At 45.9% G+C, this 21,470-nt stretch overlaps 1 protein-coding gene across 4 annotated transcripts in view; it reads left to right on the top strand.

Moving 5' to 3' along the window:
- The window catches only part of BPNT1 (3'(2'), 5'-bisphosphate nucleotidase 1), a 217,449-nt gene that overhangs the window by 53,083 nt on the left and 142,896 nt on the right, over positions 1-21,470 (top strand). For 3 of the 4 annotated variants that reach the window (XM_085612949.1, XM_085612945.1, XM_085612948.1), the window contains one exon: positions 17,861-17,985. In XM_085612949.1, coding sequence (XP_085469075.1) covers positions 17,869-17,985 — 117 coding nt within the window. In that variant the 5' untranslated portion in view covers positions 17,861-17,868. Of the gene's footprint in view, positions 1-7,627; positions 7,781-17,860; positions 17,986-21,470 lie in introns of those variants that run through there. The other variant, XM_085612946.1, reaches the window with a different exon arrangement.

Here is a 21,470-nt window from a genome sequence, read left to right as displayed (position 1 = left end):
AAACATGCAATGATAGTACCCCTGCTAAAAAAGCCTAATGCAGACCCTAGTATCCCATCTAATTTTCGCCCAATCTCACTTCTTCCAGTTTTTTCCAAAATTATGGAAAAACACATCAACTCTCAATTGTCAACACATGTTGAGGCTAGTGGACTACTTCATCGATCTCAATCTGGGTTCAGACGTGGCTTCTCGACTGAATCCACCCTGTTAGGGGTCTCGGAAAACATCAGGGGCCGAGTTGATAAGGGTGAAACCGTGGCACTCATTTTACTTGATCTGAGTGCCGCATTTGATACGGTTTCCCATGCCATCCTTATCAATGCCCTCAGATCATCTGGTATCATCGGCACAGCTCTCAACTGGTTTATTAGCTTTCTTTCAGACCGCACCTTTCAAGTTTTCTCCTCGTCCTCTGTTTCTCAAACCTTTACATCGGCGTACGGTGTACCGCAGGGTTCCATCTTGAGCCCCTTGCTGTTCAATTTGTATGTCAGACCTTTGGCTGCTATTGCAGAGCAAGCTGGGCTCACTGTTTACTCGTACGCCGATGATACTCAGATCATCTACTCCCTTTCCTCTGACTCTCATTCCTAATCCTCCTCCCTCCGTACAGGTCTGAGTAACATCGCAGCCTGGATGTTGGACAACAAACTACAACTAAATGGGGGTAAAACTGAGGTTCTTCTGTTCGGTCCCAACACCACCTTATGGGGACCCCAGCATTTGCCTTCACAAATGGGCCCTTTACCCACCCCATCTATAACTGCTCGCAACCTTGGCGTCACCTTCGATAATCAACTGTCTATGAAGAACCATGTGGTTAAAACATCATCCACTTGCATCACTATCATTAAGTGGTTGCGAAAAATCATTTGGATGCTTCCTTTGGATACTCAGAAGACAGTGATCCAGGCTCTTATTACTTCAAGACTGGACTACGGGAACATCCTTCTTCTGGGAGCCAGTAAAGAGGTGACGCGTAAGCTGCAGACAGTTCAAAACATGTCTGCGCGACTTCTCTGCAAATTACCTAACACTTCTCCTACCTCCAATGCCCTTCGTTCCTTGCACTGGCTCCGAATTGAAAATCGGACAAAATTCAAGGCCCTCTGCATCATCCACAGAATAAACTCCAGCTTAGCCCCCTCTTATCTCAACCCCTTGGCACAATCATACCATCCCTCTCGTAATCTTCGATCTTCTAATCAAAACCTACTGTCGGTTCCTAGAATCAAGAAAGCCAGAATGGGTGGCCGCTCATTTGCTTGGCTGGCTCCCTCACTCTGGAATTCTCTCCCTCTTCAGATACGAACTGAACCTAACTATCTCAGGTTCCGTGGACAGATAAAAACCTGGCTATTTGACATCTAACAGTTCTCTTCTGACTCTTCCCTCTCACTTTTTGGTTTTAGCGCCGGGAAACCTACGGGTAGCTGAGCGCTTTAGAAATTTAATTATAATAATAATAATGGTGACCCACACTTCTTTAAAAAAAAGTACGGCTTAAGACCCTGCAATGCTTTGCAATAACTTGGCATAAAATCAGGAGGGAATTTAACATTAACTACTATAGTGGATTAGCACCTATCTGGGTCTCTCCTGGATCTCCAGAGTGGTCTAAGGACTGTTTGGTTCATCCATTAAAAGAATCGGGGATAACAACCTGGGGTCAATTGATGGTAGACGGACTATTAATCTCTTGGGAGGAGGCCCAGGAGCTGACTAATGGGCAACTGTCAAGATTCAAGTATATCCAAATAGCCCTTTTCTTGGGAACAAGAAAGTTAGGGAAGGGGGATGTGAGGAGGCACCCGTGAAAACCCTTGCTACACCCGATGTCCCCTCGGTAAACCCCTTATGGGTCCCTTAATGTTATAGTCGGGAGGAAGACCGCGATTACAGGGAGGGGTCTCCACCAGTAATGAGGAACTTTCCCTTCACCACACAGCCTGGAGACAATGACCCGGAAGCAGTCGATCCGAGGAGGGGCGGAGCGGAAACACAGGATACCCAATCAGGTGTACGAGAGGGAACACCGGATTAGCGGATAAAAGAGGAAGAAGACCAAACAGGGCCGTCAGCGTTCGGAATCCAGAGAGAGTGGAAGAGAAGAGAGAGAGCTGGTGGACTGGAGAACAACGAGGAGACCAGATCAGTGGACAGCACAGAGGCGACAGAGGACAACGGAGACGGAAACCAGGAGAACTCAGAGGAGTGCTCCAAAGACTGGTGGATCCCAGAGGAAGCGAGTGAGCTGCTGCAACTCAGGAGAGTTGCGGCAGTTAGCGGTACGTAGCCTGGGCAGAGGTAAGGCGGAAGGGGGAGGGACAGAAAAGGAATTCTTTCCCAGTGACTCCTTTGAACCCCTTCATTGCATGGTACCAAAACCCCGGCGTCCATATCGGATTTGAGTGTTGTTGCCTTGGGCAATTCTGGTGAACCTGCTGGGGAAGACCAGCTGGGTGATTTTCCTTTCGGTTGTTTTTTTCTTTCTTTGTTTATTTCCCTCACTCTTTTGGCCAGTCCCTCACGTGGTGTGGTGGAAGCTGTGGGTACCGAGTAGAGCACAAATACTGATCGCTGCTTTTGCTTTCTTTTTTTTTTGTTTGTTTTTTAGTCGAACTTTGGGACCCGCCCAGACAACCCCTGAAGTGACGAGGACTCCTGTGACTGGAAGATCTACGCACCCCTTCCAACTCGGTTGAACTGTGCAGTGGTCCTTTCCTGGGCTGGTGCAACTAAAAAACTGCTTTAGGTTACTCCCCGTCCTCACCTTGGGGTTACTGTATACCGTCAATAAATATCGCATTATATATCCCATACGGCATCCTCACTTCTGTTTCCGCCCATCCCTGACACTCACCGAACACCTGGAACACTACAACCTCCTGGACCCCTCTCAATCCGGATTCTGAGCCAACCACAGCACCGAGACAGCCCTGATCGCAACCACAGACGACATCAGGGCCCGCCTGAACCAAAGCGAAACAGCAGTCTTCTCCTCCTGGAACTGTCAGCCACCTTCAATACAGTCTCCCACCACATCTTAATCAACAGACTCCACCAAAACAGAATCCAGGGAGAGGCCCTCAAATGGATCGCCTCATACCTCACTGTAAAAACCCATAGAACCCATCTCCCACCATTCACCTCGGAACCCAAGAAAATCATCTGCGGTGTCCCACAAGGATCATCCCTCAGCCCTACCCTCTTCAACACATACATGACCCCCCTGGCCAACACAGTCAGATCGCACAGACTTCGCATCATCTGCTATGCCGATGACACTTGGCTTATCCTTTCGCTGTCAGAAGACCCCTCTACCACCAAAGCCTACTTCTAAAGAAATATGATGAACATCGCCGACTGGATGAAGGACATTAGACTAGAGCTCAACATGGACAAGAAGGAAGTCCTCATCTTTGGGAAAAACACCTCGCCATGGAATATGACACTTTGTGGCCTGCTGAACTCGGCCCTTCCCCTGCCCAGAAACACCACACCAGCATCATCTTGGATAGCAAGTTAACTAAGCAGAAAAAGTTACATCCAGTCTCGTATGCCTGCTTCCACACCCTATGCATCCTTCATAATATTTTCAGGTGGCTCTCAATCAACACCAGAAGGACCGTCACTCAGGCCCTCGTCAGTAGCGAGCTGGATTACGGGAACACTTTCTACGTAAGAATCACTGCATGCCTCCTGAATAGACTACAAACAATACAAAACTTGGTGGCAAGACTCATACTTGATCTCCCAAGACGGACTCTCATCAACCTCACCTCAAGAAGCTACACTGGCTCCCGATCCAGAAGAGATGCAAGTTCAAGATGCTGACCCAAGCATACAAAGAAAGCCCCGCACAACGTAACCAGTAATTTGACAATTTTAATAATAAACTGCATGATTACTTAAAATCTTTACAGTATAAGATAAAATAAAAGAAAAAAAAGAAGCTTTATGAACGTCCCGACTCACCCCCTCACAAGTCCCATCCACACATAAAAGTGAAAGTCACTTTGGGTTAAATATTAACATATTAGTCCTGATTAGCTGTCCAAAGCAGAGTTCTTTTAAAAGGAGTGATGTATAGGTTGTACCAGTATTTCCCAACTGATAAGGGGAGGCACATGAAAGTTCGGTAGAGTCAATTCATGTACCAAGGGCTGTTGACGAAAGATGGATTCTTCGTGGGTCTTTAAACCAGCCCAGGTTAGATAACTGGGGCGGAAGGCTTCCAGTTACTTTACAGACAATGCCGTTAAGTGGGAGTCGAGTGCCATTTTTACCTGGTGTATAAATTTCGCAACTCTGGCTATCAAACAGGTCGTGGAGACTGAGAGGCACCAGTCCGAAGCCTCTCTGCAAGTTCTATAGTCCGTATTCCGTAAAATCGGAAGCAGCAAGCAGCAAGCAATGGCGATCATTGGCCAGCTTTGTGCAGCAGCACAGCAAGTGTAGCCAGGATTCTCTGCGGTAATTGCATAGACGACAGGCCAGGGTGCCATCCGTACGGGCCCATTTGGGGTTGAAGTCCATGATCCTGAGGGCCAAAAGTCGAAAATACAAAATTTTCTTTCTCGCGCAAGTGGATACTGGATCTTGCAGGTAAGGTTGGGGTTTACCTGGAATATATGATTTGTCCAGGGCCTGAGTTAGTGGATTTTGCCGAAGAGATGCAAGGTCAAGTCCAAAGGAGATGATCCGGACTTGGCGCTTAACTACTTGGGCCCAGGCTGAGAAAGGAATTTCGTGCAGGGGCAAACTCCTTCTTTCGATTTTCAATGCTGCAATAGCTTGTCCTACCTTTGAGTACCAGGGGGAGCCCACCTCATCAAAGATTGATTTTAGGGAGTGCTTTAGCGAATGTTCTGGTGCTTTCAATACTCTAATATAGAGTTTTAAAAGGTCCCCCAGTAATACCAGCTCCGGTCGCTTAAGGCCTATTTCTAGCCTTAATCTAGTGTTCCTTGCGTATCTAGGGGCCTGTAGCACCATCTTATAGGCTTTCGCTTGGGCCGCGTTTACCACTTTGTCAAATGCACCAGGGTAGGCTATATGCCCATATGCAATGGCAGGGATCAGTTTTGCCCGGAGCACTGTCAACATTGGTTCTGCTGAGGGACTGTCCAAGCGGTGGCATAAGCGTCTTAACGACAGAATGGTTTTGTTAATTTTAGGTTTAAGCTCCTTCAGATGTTTGACTGCAGAGGCACTCTCAGAGACCCAGGTGCCCAGATAGTTGTAGGATGGGGCAGTGACGATACGGTGCTCCCCCAGAGACCATGAAGCTTCTTTTTTGAGGGGGTATTTGCCAAAAATGACGATTTTGGTCTTGCTCACGTTGATCCGTAAGTCATTTGACTTATTGTATAGGGCCAAACTGCTTAAGGCTCTTTGGAGCCCCACCCTAGTGTGGTCCATGATCACCGTGTCGTCTGCATACTGGAGAGTTCCCAAGACGAGCCTCCCCAGTTTTGGAGGTGCTAAGTTGGCATCTTTCAGAGCTGTCCCCATGTCCGCAGTATACAAGTTGAAAAGCATGGGGGCCAAGACGCACCCCTGCTTGAGGCCCGAGTTGGTTTCAATTCTTTCAGTTGTTATTGTGGGGCTTAGCTTCACCTTGACCCAGGTGCCCTCATAGAGCGCTTTTATAGCTTTTAGCAGAGCCTGTGGTAGCCCCCACGAGTCAAGTTTTGCCCAGAGCCGGCCCCTGTTCACTCGGTCAAAGGCTGTGGAGTAGTCTATGAAACAGCAGAACAGGGGCGGTTTGTTCCTCGTATTGGCCTTCTTCGCGAGGTAGGAAAGGGCTAAGATGTTGTCAAGAGTGGAGCTATGGGCCCTAAAGCCGGTCTGTGTGGGCGGAAGAATGCCGTTCTTGTCCACCCAATCCTCCAGATCCCTGAGAAGAAGGCGGGCGTATATCTTTGCTTCTATATCGAGGAGAGCTATAAGCCTATAATTGGCCGGGTTCGTGTGGTCCCCCTTTTTATGGATGGGGAATAGAATAGAACCTTTCCAAGAGGATGGCAACATTGCCGTGGCAAAAGAATGGTTAAATAAAGGGGTGAGTCTGGATGCAAAAAAGGCTGAGGCGGTTTTCAGAACCTGGGCCGGAATCCCATTTGGGCCTGGAGCGCCATCAGTTCTTATGGCCTTGATGCACTTTAGTACCTCCATTTCTGTGAATGATCCGGTGCAGGTCGAGTTTACGCCTTCTGACGTAGCTCTTTCGGGTTCGATAATTTCCGCCGCCACCTTGGACCACGCACGGCTTCCTGCAGTGGCCTGATTTGACTCACAGGTATACAGCCCCTTGGCATACTGCTCCCACACTTTCCCCGCACAACGTACGACCAGCATTCATCAACAGATGGATGACCTTACACCAACCAACCAGACACCTGCGATCTTCCTTTCTCTTCTTCACATCCCCTGCCCCCGCCCCCCCCCCCCCCCCCACTGGTTTTGCCAAGCCAACAGCGGCGGATGCTCCTTCTCTCACCTGAAGACCAAAGCCCTGGAACGACCTTCCCGTGCACCTTAGGAATGCTGCATCTCTAAGGGAATTCTGGAAAGGGCTCAATACCTGACTGTTTGAATGAAGAGATCACCACTAAGCAGATAGCAACTCCAGCGCCTTGAGATCCTCACGGGTGAATTGCTGTGCTTTATAAAACCTGATTGATTAATTGGTTGATTGATTGATTGTCCGCTTGCATAGGAACTTGTTGTAAGATGCACATTTCCTAAAATCTGTCGCCCTCCAGTACTAAGTCTAGTAGGACTGCCCGCGTCTTGTGCTGCGCTGAACTTCGATTTATCTAGAAGCAGGCATGGGATGCGGAACGAATACCAGGACACAGAAATGCGTAAAATGTGAAAGATTGAGGTACCTATAAAATAGTTAGGGACCTTGAACAATTGAGTAGGAGAAATATTAGCCGTCCCTCACTTTGGGGTGGGGTGGGGCTGCCGCTGCACACACAGTTCGAAAACCTCTGTTGTGACGGTGGCAGACTACTTTTCCATAGTTTGCCTCTTCTATATGCCTGGTGGTAACCCTGGGTGTAATGCATGCCCTTCTCTCTACTTGTGATCACCAAACGGAGAACATCGGAAGAGGGCGCTGGACCCCAATTCGGCTCATGTCCCTCCCCTGCCGCCACAAGGAAGCCCATTGCCGTTTTGTGTAGACTTGGCAGGTGTGAATAGATTTACTGTGCCTGAATATCTTAACTCCATCTAGGAGTGCTGCCCACAGTGTGTAATCACACATTTGAAGTACAAACACTGGCCGAAATGTGACTTGTTGGAGTTGGGTACAAGCCGAGAGAGCTGCTTTTTCAGGCCAGCCACACAGTCCACGTTTATCGGTCATCCAAAGCAGCAAGTGCGTGGAGGGGTGGCTGGGCCAACAGCCCACGCCCAAAGATAGGGCCCAGACGTGAACTTAGATAGCAGTGATTTCACGTGTTCAGCGCTCAGTATTTCACCATCTCCTTCAAATAGAAAGGTGCGCTTTTATCTCTTAACCGCAGTGCATAGAAAATATGCTTTTGACAGATAAAGTGCCAGTGCACACTTTATCCAGACATTATCTAGATTAAAACTACCCATCAGCCATTGCGAGGCTTAACAGTCACCGAGGGCTGTCACCTTTTTAAGCCAGGGCTACGTTTGTGCAAGTTCACTCCGTGTAAAACGACCCGAAGGAGACCTTTTGTTTCTGAGGCACAAATCCATCCGGATATCTTATTATACATTTTTATATGAGGTGAGGTGAATATTTTATTACCAGGATAAGGTTGAGTGTGGGTTTGGTGTCTTTTTATTTGTTCAGTCCTCTTTACCGTTGAGGACTATTTATTTTGAAGCAAAGTCTGTTTTGATCAAATATGGCTGAAAATGTATTACCGCAGAAGTTTTGTCTCACCTTTAATTTTGTCGGCTCTCGGTGTAAGCGTTTGTACTGGCGGGTTAATATATGAAACCTTTTGCTGGCGGGCCTGAAGCGCATTTCCAGAGAGCAGGGGTCAATATGTTCGGCTCTGGAATCTTGAATAAAGATGAACATCTCCGTAACATTGCGCTGGGTCTGTGCATGCGGGGTCATTGGTTCAAGTATTTCTCAAGCAGCCGAACGGCTAGCAAGAGACCCTGTCCCAGTCTCTGCCTCCTTCAGAGGGGGTAGTTCCAGTGGCGTAACGAAACTTGAGGGGGGCCCCCTGCAATGTACATTCGAGGGGCCCCGAATCAGGAGCTCTCGGGCCAGATAACTGTGCTGAGGCGGCGCTCCTACAGCTTGGGGGGCCCGCAGGGGCTGAGGGGGTCTGCGTTATGCCACTGGGGTAGAGGAGGAGACAGAATGTGGAATTAGTCCAGAGCTGCTGGCTGGGGAACCTGGTTTGAGTCACAGCAATCGGCTCAACATCAACAGTGATTCTGAGCAAATCACTTAATCTCCCAGGAATGTGTCCTTGTGTAATGTAGCCATTGCTTTTGTGAAGCACTCCAATATCTGCAGGCCAAGTCCGTGCTGTATAAAACTGCAAAAATAATTGGTTTCAATCACTTATTCAACCCAGTTTGCATCGCAAATGCTGAAGGTGCTTCTGAATCTGCAAGGTGCAGGACCCCACCTGTGCGGCAACGCCTCCCAGCCTACCACTGACAAGCTAACCCTTTCACAGTTCATAATGGGCTGAATGAGAGTTGGTCCTTTGAAACGGACGGGGTGTCAAAATGCAGGACAATTGGCATCATGCTGTGCTGTGTGCCTTTGAGTGAGCAGTCGGGATAGGATCGCCAATTACAGGCCAAACTGCTAAATGTATACTGGGCTTGAAGCCGTGGTATGGGGCTGCAAGGTCCAGGGAAGAAGGGGGCCCGCCCCTTTCTCTATTCCTCCCAGCACTACATGTGCCTACGAGGCCCAGGAGAGAGACGCCCCGGCCCTCAGCGGGCCTGGCAGATCTGCAGCATAGGGGCGAGACCCCATGCTGGTGTGCTGAGCACGGGCCCTGAGCAACTGCCCACGCCTAACATTGGCCTTGCAAGCCAGACCCTTGGCTCGGTCCTCCCTGTTAATTTGTTGGGTGGCCTACCTCTACTGCACCCAGGCGCGCAACGCCCATTGGGCTCAAAGGGCTTCAGCCTCCCCTCCCCCCGTTGTATGTGTCATCCAGGCTGAGACAGCATCCCGGACACACACACACACAGCCGCACCTGAGTACTTCACATGTCTTTCAAAGACCATTTACTTGTTAGCAAGGCTTTTTTTGTGCTATCGCCCCTTCTTAGAGCCTCTGCATCTTCACTCTGCCTATTGCTTGAAGAATTAGGCCCCTCCCCCTTGAAATTGTATTAGCCCCTCCCGAAATTTGGCTCTAGTTGCGCCTCTGACTGCATCCATAGGGTGATCACTCTCAAGAGTTCCTACCATGCAGGGGGACTACCCACGCCATATTAAATAGTCGATGGGGAGAGTTTTTAATTTTTTTTTATTTAATGCAATTTTGTATAGCGTGAACTTTACCGAAAGGTGTCCGAGGGCTGTCATCCTCAAACCAAATAGTGTTTCTAGTCTGAGATGGTCTTTTTCTTTCTCTTTTGATGCAAAGACCTGGAGTGTTTCTAGCTTTCAATTTGACTGAAAGAGTTTTTTAATTGATGTATAAACGGTTATTAATTCCACTCCTCGTGACGCCGTTCTTCATGACTGTCCCTCACGACCCTCTCTTTTCTGCAGTGCCCCCCGCCCTCATAGCTGCCAAGGTTTCAGATTGCTTATGTGTGACATTTTCATAATTTCAGTGTAATAATGAGTGACATTCAACGACTATGAGTGACACTTTCTCTCATGCAAAATCAGGCAGTGAAGACGAGTGAAACATAAATATTAGAAATTACACCCATTTGAGTAACAAGAAACTCCTTTTGCATGTGTAAAACTAAGCAATGTAGTCCACAGAAAGACATTAATATCAGAAATGACACCCTTTTGAGCAATGAAAAGCTCTAAAAAAGCCCTTCACACTACGGCAAAATCCTTGAAATGGAAGGTCACTAAAGTACAGCTGCTTTTTAAGACGACTATTGCATTTTCACCCCGTGCTTTATTTGCTGGTTAGGACCTCATAGCACTATGAATAAAGAAATCAGTAATTCCCAACGCACAAAATAGGGCACAAATCTGTCTCTCTCTAGTTACACACACAACCTACCTGCGATTATGTTAATCAGTTAAAGTTTCAAAAGGTAAACGTAAAAGAAAAAATAATTCATTTTCCCATCCATTTAACTTGCATGATCTATGAGCACCTTTAAATTAAAGTATATCATGGTTGTATATATGGTTACCTGAAGAACAAAGACCAGAATAGTTTTAGAACATTTTGTTCTCAAAAGCCGTGATGTCTTTTACTGCCACAAACACACTCTGAACTACATGATTATTCCCCCATGCTTATACAGCACTCACCTTCTGTGCTCTGCTGGACTCTCATCTCTTATGCCATCAGAAGCCCAGCGAGCGTCTATTCTTCGCCCAGGTTGTTGGTCAGGGTGGGCAAGTGAGCTTCACATAGTGCTGAGAGATAAGTGGCAGGTTGTAGGTGGCTGCATGCCTCGCCTCTAGGACCATCGGCCAAGGTCCCTCGATGTAAATAACCTGAGTAGGTGAAGGCTGGCAGGCCTCGATACGCAGGCAGACTGCAGGGAAAACAACATCCTGCCAACACAACTCTCCTTCACAAGCTTGCTGAGGTCTTGAACTGGCCTTTAATTTAGCAACTAGGAAAATGTAACAGCTGCCAGCAGTGGTCTTAAACTGCCACACAATTCTGCTCTGCCAAATGCATGTCACTGTAGTACACTTTATTAGAAATGTTTGCACAGCGCACAATCCATAACTCACAAGTTTGAATGTGCTCGCATATGTAACAATGACTAGAAGTAGGCCCAGTGAAATTCCATTTCTTTGAAATGGCCCGGCTTTAGCGTTACCCACATGGAGGAAGTTCTGTATTGGGCATGCCTGAATTTTATGGACATCGAGTAGCAAGAAGACAGAGAATCACATCTGCCCTTCCGATCTGCTTTGCAGTAAATAAGGCCACTTTTCAACGTGATTTTGTCTTTCACCCGCTCTTTCCTGTTTGACCAAGTGGTGTGATCCTGGGCAAATACTAAATTTCACTGTGCGCTGTGCAAACATTTCTAATAAACTGTACTACAGTGAAATACATTTGGCAGAGCAGAAGTGTGTGGCAGTTTAAGACTACTGCTGGCAGCTGTTACATTTCCCTAGTTGCTAAATTAAAGGCCAGTTCAAGAGCTCAGCAAGCTTGTGAAGGAGAGTTGTGTTGGCAGTCTGCCTGCGTATCGAGGCCTGCCAGCCCTCACCTACTCAGGTTATTTACATCGAGGGACCTTGGCCGATGGTCCTAGATGCGAGGCATGCAGCCACCTACAACCTGCTACTTATCTCTCAGCACTGTGTGAAGCTCACTTGCCCACCCTGACCAACAACCTGGGCGAAGAATAGACGCTCGCTGGGCTTCTGATGGCATAAGAGATGAGAGTCCAGCAGAGCACAGAAGGTGAGTGCTGTATAAGCATGGGGGAATAATCATGTCTTTCAGAGTGTGTTTGTGGGAGTAAAAGACATCACGGCTTTTGAGAACAAAATGTTCTAAAACTATTCTGGTCTTTGTTCTTCAGGTAACCATATATACAACCATGATATACTTTAATTTAAAGGTGCTCATAGATCATGCAAGTTAAATTGATGAGAAAATTAATTATTTTTTCTTTTACGTTTACCTTATGAAACGTCAACTGATTAACACAATCACATGTAGGTTGTGTGTGTAACTAGAGAGAGACAGATTTGTGCCCTGTTTTGTGCTTTGGGAATTACTGATTTCTTTATTCATAGTGCTATGAGGTCATAACCAGCAAATAAAGCACTGGGTGAAAATGCAATAGTCGTCTTAAAAAGCAGCTGTACTTTAGTGATCTTCCATTTCAAGGATTTTGCAGTAGTGTGAAGGGCTTTTTTTTTTTTTTTTTTAGAGTTTTTCATTGCTCAAAAGGGTGTCATTTCTGATATTGTCTTTCTGTGGACTACATTGCTTAGTTTTACACATGCAAAAGGAATTTCTTGTTACTCAAATGGGTGTAATTTCTAATATTTATGTTTCCCTCGTCTTCATTGCCTGATTTTGCATGAGGAAAAGTGTCACTCATAGTCGTTGAATGTCACTCATTATTACACTGAAATTATGAAAATGTCACACATAAGCAATCTGAAACCTTGGCAGCTATGAGGGCGGGGGGGCGCTGCAGAAAAGAGAGGGTTGTGAGGGACAGTCATGAAGAACGGCGTCACGAGGAGTGGAATTAATAACTGTTTATACATCAATTTAAAAACTGTTTCAGTCAAATTGAAAGCTAGAAACACAACAGGTCTTTGCATCAAAAGAGAAAGAAAAAGACCATCTCAGACTTAAAACCCTATTTGGTTTGAGGATGACAGCCCTCGGCACCTTTCGGTAAAGTTCACGCTATACAAAACTGCATTAAATAAAACATTTTTAAAAACTCTCACCATCGACTATTTAATATGGCGTGGGTAGTCCCCCTGCGTGGTAGGAACGCTTGCGAGTGATCACCCTATGGATGCAGTCAGAGGCGCAACTAGAGCCAAATTTCGGGAGGGGCTAATACAATTTCAAGGGGCAGGGGCCTAATTCTTCCAGCAATAGGCAGAGTGAAGATGCATAGGCTCTAAGAAGGGGTGAAAACGCAACAAAGCCTCGCTAACAAATAAATGGCCTTTGAAAGACCTGTAAAGTCCTCAGGTGCAGCTATGTGTGTGTCCGGGATGCTGTCTCAGCCCGGCTGACACACACGACGGGGGGAGGGGAGGCTGAAGCCCTTTGAGCGCAATGAGCGTTGCGCACCTGGGTGCAGTAGAGGTAGGCCACCCAACAAATTAACAGGGAGGACCGAGCCAAGGGTCTGGCTTGCAAGGCCAATGTTGGGCGTGGGCAGTTGCTCAGGGCCCCATGCTCAGCACACCAGCATGGGGTCTCGCCCCTATGCTGCAGATCTGCCAGGCCCGCTGAGGGAAGGGGTGTCTCTCTCCTGGGCTTCGCAGGCACATGTAGTGCTGGGAGGAATAGAGAAAGGGGCGGGCCCCCTTCTTCCCTGGACCTTGCAGCCCCATACCACGGCTTCAAGCCCAGTATACATTTAGCAGTTTGGCCTGTAATTGGCGATCCTATCCCGACTGCTCACTCAAAGGCACACAGCACAGCATGAAGCCAATTGTCCTGCATTTTGACACCCCGTGAGTTTCAAAGGACCAACTCTCATTCAGCCCATTATGAACTGTGAAAGAGTTAGGTTGTCAGTGGCAGACTGGGAGGCGTTGCCGCACAGGTGGGGTCCTGCACCTTGCAGATTCAGAAGCACCTCAGCATTTGCGATGCAAACTGGGTTGAATGAGTGATTGAAATCAATTATTTTTGCAGTTTTATACACAGTTATCTGGCCCGAGAGCTCCTGATTCGGGGGCCCCTCGAATGTACCTTGCAGGGGGCCCCCCTCAAGTTTCATTATGCCACTGCCTCCTTAGTAACCCTTCTTAAACCCACTTACATCCTTCTTTCTCCAACATTACTCCTCTAAAGCCTTTCTCATCTTACCAAAATCTATGCCTTATAGTGCTTTCTCCCATCCTCCTCCCTTTACTCTCTTTTCTCCTAATGTCCCAGCACTTTCCTCCCACATGCATCTCTTGCCTCATTTTGGGCACGTGAGTCTCCCGTATACTTCCCTAACACCTTGCATACGCACCACACTCCTCACCCATTGTTAAAAGGTCTGGCATCCATGCAAACGCGCATCAATTTCTTCCTATGTCTTTCTCAGCCCAATTCATTCAACAGTTTTTTTCCTCATCCCCCTAATCTTTGCCATCCACGCCTTTTACGCCTGCTAACCTTTTTGCAGCCTACATATTCAGCCCTACCGACTATGCCTCCTGCTAACCCACAGTATTCGCTACTTTAACAACTTTAGAAGAAAGGACTCTCTCGATCAATATGAATTAAATAAACATCTTCAAACTGACCCAAAAACAGTCCTACTCTTTGTCACAGACCTGATTAGGAGACTCTTTTCATCTGTATCTCATGAGCTAATGCCTCTGGTTATTGAATCCTGATACGAAAGCATCAGACGAAGGCCACAAGGAACTACTTTTTGTTTTTAAAGAATCATTACAAACTATTAATGTTCAAGGTGTCCTCATGATAAATTGAGAATCATTTCTTGTTCTTTGCTCGCATGTAATTAGTGTGAAGTTCTTCTGCTCTGCAGTCCACTGCTAAACAGCTGAAGTAGTCTGGACGTCTTTTTACACAAGCGCATTCTCTACATCTCGGGCCATGTGAACATCTGGTTCAACTAACCTCTGCCACAGCTATGAACGATTGTGACAAATTTGGAGGTTCCAACCGTCACTTGGTTCATAGTAGGACCCGTGTACACACACCTCCTTCGCCCTGTTTGGACTCATCACAGTATCAGTTTGTCTGTCATCTAGAGTGACAGCCATCTGATCTCTTTTACCACCCATCTCTTTACAAGGAGCCTAAAATCATTGACTTTAGCTATCTGCAGACAGTAAAATAAACTCAGCCTCAATGTGCTCAACTCTCATCCGGTCCAGGGAAGGCATGGCTTGGCAGTTCGGGCTGGACTGTTCCCATGAGGCACAGGGTCAGACTGATTTGCATATGGCCATGTCTGAACTGGGGTGGCAGAGTGGGCCAAAGAACGGTGATGGATCAAACCCAGATCTGCTGACTGGGTGTGAGTGTTTGATTGGTTCTGATGCTCCGTCCATCACCACCCCCTTTTGTACCGCTTTGTTCGCCATAAGTTGGCAGGGTATGCTCAGACGTGAGTCCCTTGCTCACTTTGCCACTGGATTCAAGCAAGCCTGGCTGACGACGGCTGAAATGCCAGAAACCGGTCCTAGGAAGCTTGTTTCCGGTCCAGGGAAGGCATGGCTTGGCAGTTCGGGCTGGACTGTTCCCATGAGGCACAGGGTCAGACTGATTTGCATATGGCCATGTCTGAACTGGGGTGGCAGAGTGGGCCAAAGAACGGTGATGGATCAAACCCAGATCTGCTGACTGGGTGTGAGTGTTTGATTGGTTCTGATGCTCCGTCCATCACCACCCCCTTTTGTACCGCTTTGTTCGCCATAAGTTGGCAGGGTATGCTCAGACGTGAGTCCCTTGCTCACTTTGCCACTGGATTCAAGCAAGCCTGGCTGACGACGGCTGAAATGCCAGAAACCGGTCCTAGGAAGCTTGTTTCCGGTCCAGGGAAGGCATGGCTTGGCAGTTCGGGCTGGACTGTTCCCATGAGGCACAGGGTCAGACTGATTTGCATATGGCCATGTCTGAACTGGGGTGGCGGAGTGGGCCAAAGAACGGTGATGGATCAAACCCAGATCTGCTGACTGGGTGTGAGTGTTTGATTGGTTCTGATGCTCCGTCCATCACCACCCCCTTTTGTACCGCAACTCTCATCTCAGCAAATTCCCTCAGGATCAAACAACAGACATGAAACAGTTCTGTAGTTGGCTCTCCAAACCCTTCGGCATAATCATTCCTCTTAAGACATACATGTGCTTAAACCATTGTCATAACCCCCAATGACTCATCAAATGAATGCAAAAAGATGGATACAAAAATCACTGTACTCCAGCGCCAAAGTAAGAAATATGTGAATATGCACAATAAATAATGTCCAGTCACTCAGTAGGAGACCTAAAGTCAATCAAGAATGCAAACAGGCTATATTTTTTCCAAGCAGATTTCCTATGTCAAATACTCTTTGAAGGAACCTCATCAAATTCCTCAACCTGGAGTGCACCACTGTTCATTCATTCAACAATCACAGGCTTTCTTAAACCATCACAAAAATACTTAGTGGCAAACGTCAAGATGTTGGGACTACACAGATGGAACGAACTTCAGCCCAGGAAGACTAAGAATAATGAGGCTATACCAGAAACTGGTTCTGGGCCCTGACCTCAGCCTTCTAATTATGTACTTGGGTCAAGGCTGATAAACCTCTAGGTCTAGGCTCACTGTCAGATCCTGTCTGCCACTGACCCACAAGAACATCTAAGCCGCAGAGGTTGTCACATCACTAGCTATACTTATTATCAAGAATTCATTATCATCAGAATCATCAGGCACCTTCTCCGCAGCCCCCAAGATATCCTACCTACAGCCACTTAAATAATCTGGATCCATCAGACTGGGTCAGCTGTAGCCCAATCTTGATGTGTCGATTTTAGGAAAATTAACCAATGAGCAGCATTCACTATGATCTATGACCTCCTGAAGAAAATCTCCTTCTTTCAGAGTCACAAATTGGGATTGGTCTTTAAAGAGGCACTAAATCCTCTCTGATTTCTGTTTTAGGTAACCTCAAGACCACCACGGATGGAAATTAAGCCACCACAATTGTAATTCTGAACATGTCTGCCACATTCAGTACAGTAGTCCAACGCATTCTCTTCTAGTGAGATTAGAGGAACTTGGTACCATGGGCAGCATCCTTAAATGGGTCTCATCTGCCTGTCTCTCTGGATCAGCATAATCTTCTGCCCCTATTTGCATTTCCACCTTTACACACAAATACTGGCGTACACCTGGTCTTAGTCATCTTACCTTTCCGGTTGAACCCCTTCCTCAGCCCATTACCGGACCGTATCATATTCTGCAACCTAACATTCTACAACTACACTAACGACACTCAGATGATCTTCAAGTTGCAAAGGGATCATGACACATTGGGAGTACCGACTAATGGGTGATGAGAAGTCACTTTAAACTTAAATATTCCTAAACGAAGATTCTAACATATAAAGATTATTTTTGGAGCTGTAGTCTCTAGCGGGATGGTCACAACACCTGGAAGATGAGAAAGAGCAGGTTCAGTATTTGATGTTTGCAGTAAACCTAAACTGTCGGAGATGCAGTGCCTGCCTTGAGGTATCCAGCATCAGTAAGTTATGAGTCTCCCAGGAGACCACAACAGTGCATTTTAGATGTAGTGCCTGTTGTCATGTCAGTGTTGAATCCTGCTAAAACCGTGTCTCAGGAGCAATTCCCTTGATTTTCTAGCATTTAACTGGCAAATCCAGGGATCTCTTTCAGGCCCAGACTGCGTATGCTGAGAGCTGCAGAGATCTGTTGTCTACCTCTCCCTTGTTAAGCAGCTATGACTCCTCCAGTCACTGAAATTGCTCCCAGAAGCGAAGCTAGCAATGTTCAGTTCAAAGTTGCTGTCCTAATCTTTTATTGACAAGGCCTCTGTTACTGACACAGGAAATCTATCTCTACTTTCTCTGTTACTATTTTGGTCCTTCCAAGTGACTTTATTCTTGATTCCTAAATATAGCAGAATGCAGGGGATAGGTAGCTCCTTCTTAGTTCAGCGTGTCCACCTATCAAAATTCTGTCTTACCATTAGCCGGATTATCACCACCTGTTTAAAGTTTCACTGGACATTTTACAGTTTACTTCCTTTTAGCATCTCTGCCTCTTTTCCAATAGTCTGATAACCTCACATCATTCTTGTTAAGCTCTGTAACCTATTGCCCAGAGGCGCTCCAGATTGCATAATGTGTGCATTATAAGAAAATCCTGATCTAAACATTAAAGTTAACTAATAGATTGGTAATTTCCTTGTTTGACTTTATTCAATCCTCATGTACCTTCTTTTGCTAATAATCCTGAAGTGTCCGTTTCCTTTTCAGTTCACACCATGGCCTGTTCATCTGTGCTGATGCGGGTGGTGGCATCTGCATACGCTGTGGCAGATAATGCTGGAAAGCTTGTCAGAAGTATTATGACTGCTGGAGACTTGGATGTAGTGGAGAAGGTACTCAAAATGCCTGTTTGTTGCTGTACTTTTAACATTTAAAACTAGGACTGTGACTTAGAAGGTGTTATTTGCTCTAGCGAACAGTAGTGGGATATATTTATTTTTTCTATGTAATCTTGTTAAGCTGTTGCAGCACTCTACTAATGGTGAGCAAAACTTGTTAAGCCAACCGATCCACAATTTTCTGTTCTTTATTATTTGTTACTGTAGAAGAGTATTTAATGTTTCAATGCTTTAGTAATTACGAAAGACTTGTTGTTGTCTAGGAGACAAAGCACTAACAAGAAGGTTAATAGGAGAATAAACAATATTCAGATGCTTTTGAGGACACTGATGGTGTGAACCTTACACAAGTCTGTCAATGGGCCTTATAATGACTACACTACTGGGCAAGAAACCTGACTCTTTAGGATTTTGTTGAAGTCTCAGTAGCGGCCAGACAACTTTGAGCAGTATTGGTTTGAGGTAACTAAGGAGTTCTTGAGTGATATTTGATATTTATTCATTTATAAAGCACCCGAATCACCCCATCTGGGGTATTTCCGCGCTGGGACTGCTAGCGAAAACCAGGAAGACACACATCAGAACAAAGAGGTTTTTAGCAGCTTTCTGAATTTCAAGTAGTCAGGGGCATTGACATAGATGAATGGGGAGTTGGTTCCAGTAGAGGGGGGCCAGGTGAGAGAAGCTTTTTTAAATCTTGGGGCGTAAAGTAATGATTTTGACCCTGCCTGAAGGGACCTGGAATGGAGGTACCTTACAAATTTTTCAGATAGCTGGGACCCAGGTCATGTAGAGATTTATAAACAATACAGCATATCTTGAATTTAATCCGCTTCCGCACTGGGAGCCAATGGAGTTGTTGTAGAAGGGGTAGGGAGGCCGTTCTAGGAGGGGCGTTAGCAACTAGGTGGGCCGCAGTGTTCTGGACTACTTGCAATTTATTTAAGGAGTCTTCGTTGGCTGAGATGAGCAGGGCATTGCTGTAGTCCAGGCGGCTTAACACTAATGCCTGGATCAGTGAACTTTATCTTCATGTCAAAGACCTTTCAACACAACCAGAGTTGCTTGATACTCTAATTCAGTCTGGCCGAGTCTGTCTTTGCTATTAAATCTGAGAGTTGATACTTTTTTTGAGCCCTCTTAAAACCTACTTCCCATGTAGCGAGTCATTGTTTTAATGTTTGAAACTACAGGTTAGTTCTAAGAAGAAAGGTTCCTGCATATGTTTAGGTAGCAAAACAATATATGAAAACAGGCTTCAATGTATTTTATCTTTATTGCTTTTATATGACAGTAATGTAACCAAATGATTGCTTTATTGCGTGTACATGGAGTAGGGTGTGGGGGAATGAAATGAAGGAATAACAACCAGAAGACATTTACTGAGTTACGTTCGCATATGTGGCAGCCCGGGTGGGTCTTAAAGTGTCTGGGGTACTTTCTAATGTCTGCCTCAAGGCGAAGAGTGAAATCTAAGGAGGTCTATAGGAGTTAGCCATGAGATCAAAAGAACCATCACGGAGGTCATTTGTATCTCAGTGGGAACAGGCCAAAATGGTTGTGTTGCCAACCTTGGGAATCTGTTCAGGTTGTGGTGCAGTGGACGGGACGGTTGCCCATTTCACCTGCTGCTCTCGTCTAGTTGCTGCATAACCCAGAATTGTGTGGTGGTCGTCCTCTTGTTCTTAGCACACAAACATAAAGACAGTTAATAATAATTATCTGGGCTTTACGTAAAATTATTAGGCTTGCATGAAGTGGTGAAGACAAAGGGTTACACGGGGAAAGCTGGTTCGTTCTTCTGCTTGAAGCGCATCAACTTGCCAAGTGCTTTTTCTTCTCTCACTCTGCCATGCGCATGGTGCTCATCTGTCTGGGGTCTAAGGCATGAGCCGACTCCGTCTTGCTCTACTGGTGCTAGGCTAGTTTTGGAGGGTCTTTGGGAGAAGGGTTTGGAGCATGGACCCCTGCCCATAATGTTGGTGTCCTTCAGCCTAACAAGAGTAGGTGAAATTGAGACCTTTAGAAGATTGTGTAGTTTCTGCTCAGATTGCCATCCTAGATTACTCTTCTTGGCTCTTGAGCTATATTCATACAACAGTAGGCTGTCCCCCTGCCTTTAAAAAGAGAATGGCACCTGCTCACGTCACTAACTCCCATTCTTGCTCATTTGGCATAATATGTCTAATTTGACAGCATATCTGCCTTGCGCATATTGCCATTTTGAAGTCTTATCAGATTACCCCACTTTTTTCGATATATATGGACACTACCCTTCTGGTTAGATTGGTGCTGTATAACTGCCATATGTTTTAGTCATAATTATATTTCGTACACCTATTTCTCGCACCTTCTTCTTCATTGCTGTGCTGGGCACTGAGCCCCAAGACCAGAAAAGAATACCTTTATGGTCCCCCACCGTCATACCAAAACATTTTCCACATCGGATCACAACAAATACAGAACGTTGCCAACAACGCGCACTCCCACAGAGTAGTATGATGTTTGTCAACAAATGCGCTTCTGTCCCCTGCAGAGGGGGGTGTGTGCTTTAGAACTGCTGCAATATCATACAAGATACATGCAGTGAGTGAACTCTGGAAATAAGCAACACAAGAAAGAGCTACTGCTGAATCCATGCTGAAGGATGCACAGCACGCAGCTTGAGAAATCCGCATTTCTTATGTAATCTGCCTCATTCATGGTCACAAACTAGCGCAAAGACAGGCTCTATCACCCCGTCTCACATCACCTAAATCCATCAACTTGGATGAGTAAACCGGGGCAACAAGACTTCATGCAACCAGCACCGTATGTGGAAAATTGCAGTTTATTGGAGGTTTCTTTACCATACTTTGCACCAGGATGAATTCTTTCTTGTTTTACTTTATTTCTTGAAGCCGAGCATCCATGTAGTTGTCTCAATACACGATGAGGACAATTTAAATTAATTTTTAGCTATCTCAACACTTCTATACAAGATGTCATTATAGAATGCAGATAAATCCGTGGTAGTGCTATATGATTAAAGGATTTAAAAACTGATTGGTTCCGACCCCTCTAATTCGTTCAAACATGTTTTTATTTTTTGATTTCAGTTCTTTTTTCGTTTTTGTTTTTTAAGAGAAGGAAAATGTATCAATCATACTTTGAAGGCGAGTATGGCCAGCCTTAAATTTCTCGTGATTACATCAATGGAAGTAAACATTGAAAATCATAAATGTGATTTCATTATCCTTAAACATATAATTATCCAACTCTGAATGTGTCTTTGAGAATGTCACCTACAACCCTCCCCACCAAGCTTGTAAGTATGGTGTGTGGTTGAAGGAGGAAGTGCCCACAGGGGTATTGTGTAACATACTCCTGCATTCACAATTAGGTTGCCAGAATTGCTTAGTGATAACCCAGGCCAAAACGGAGTGGTAAGCAATATGTCTGAGATTTAATGAGTATGACTGCTAGATACTTAACCCTCA

The sequence above is a fragment of the Triturus cristatus genome, chromosome 6, assembly GCF_964204655.1.
Source record: "Triturus cristatus chromosome 6, aTriCri1.1, whole genome shotgun sequence".
In the NCBI taxonomy this organism is placed as follows: domain Eukaryota; kingdom Metazoa; phylum Chordata; class Amphibia; order Caudata; family Salamandridae; genus Triturus; species Triturus cristatus.
Note: the sequence above shows the minus strand (reverse complement) of the source record. Positions and strands in the feature narration are given on the sequence as shown.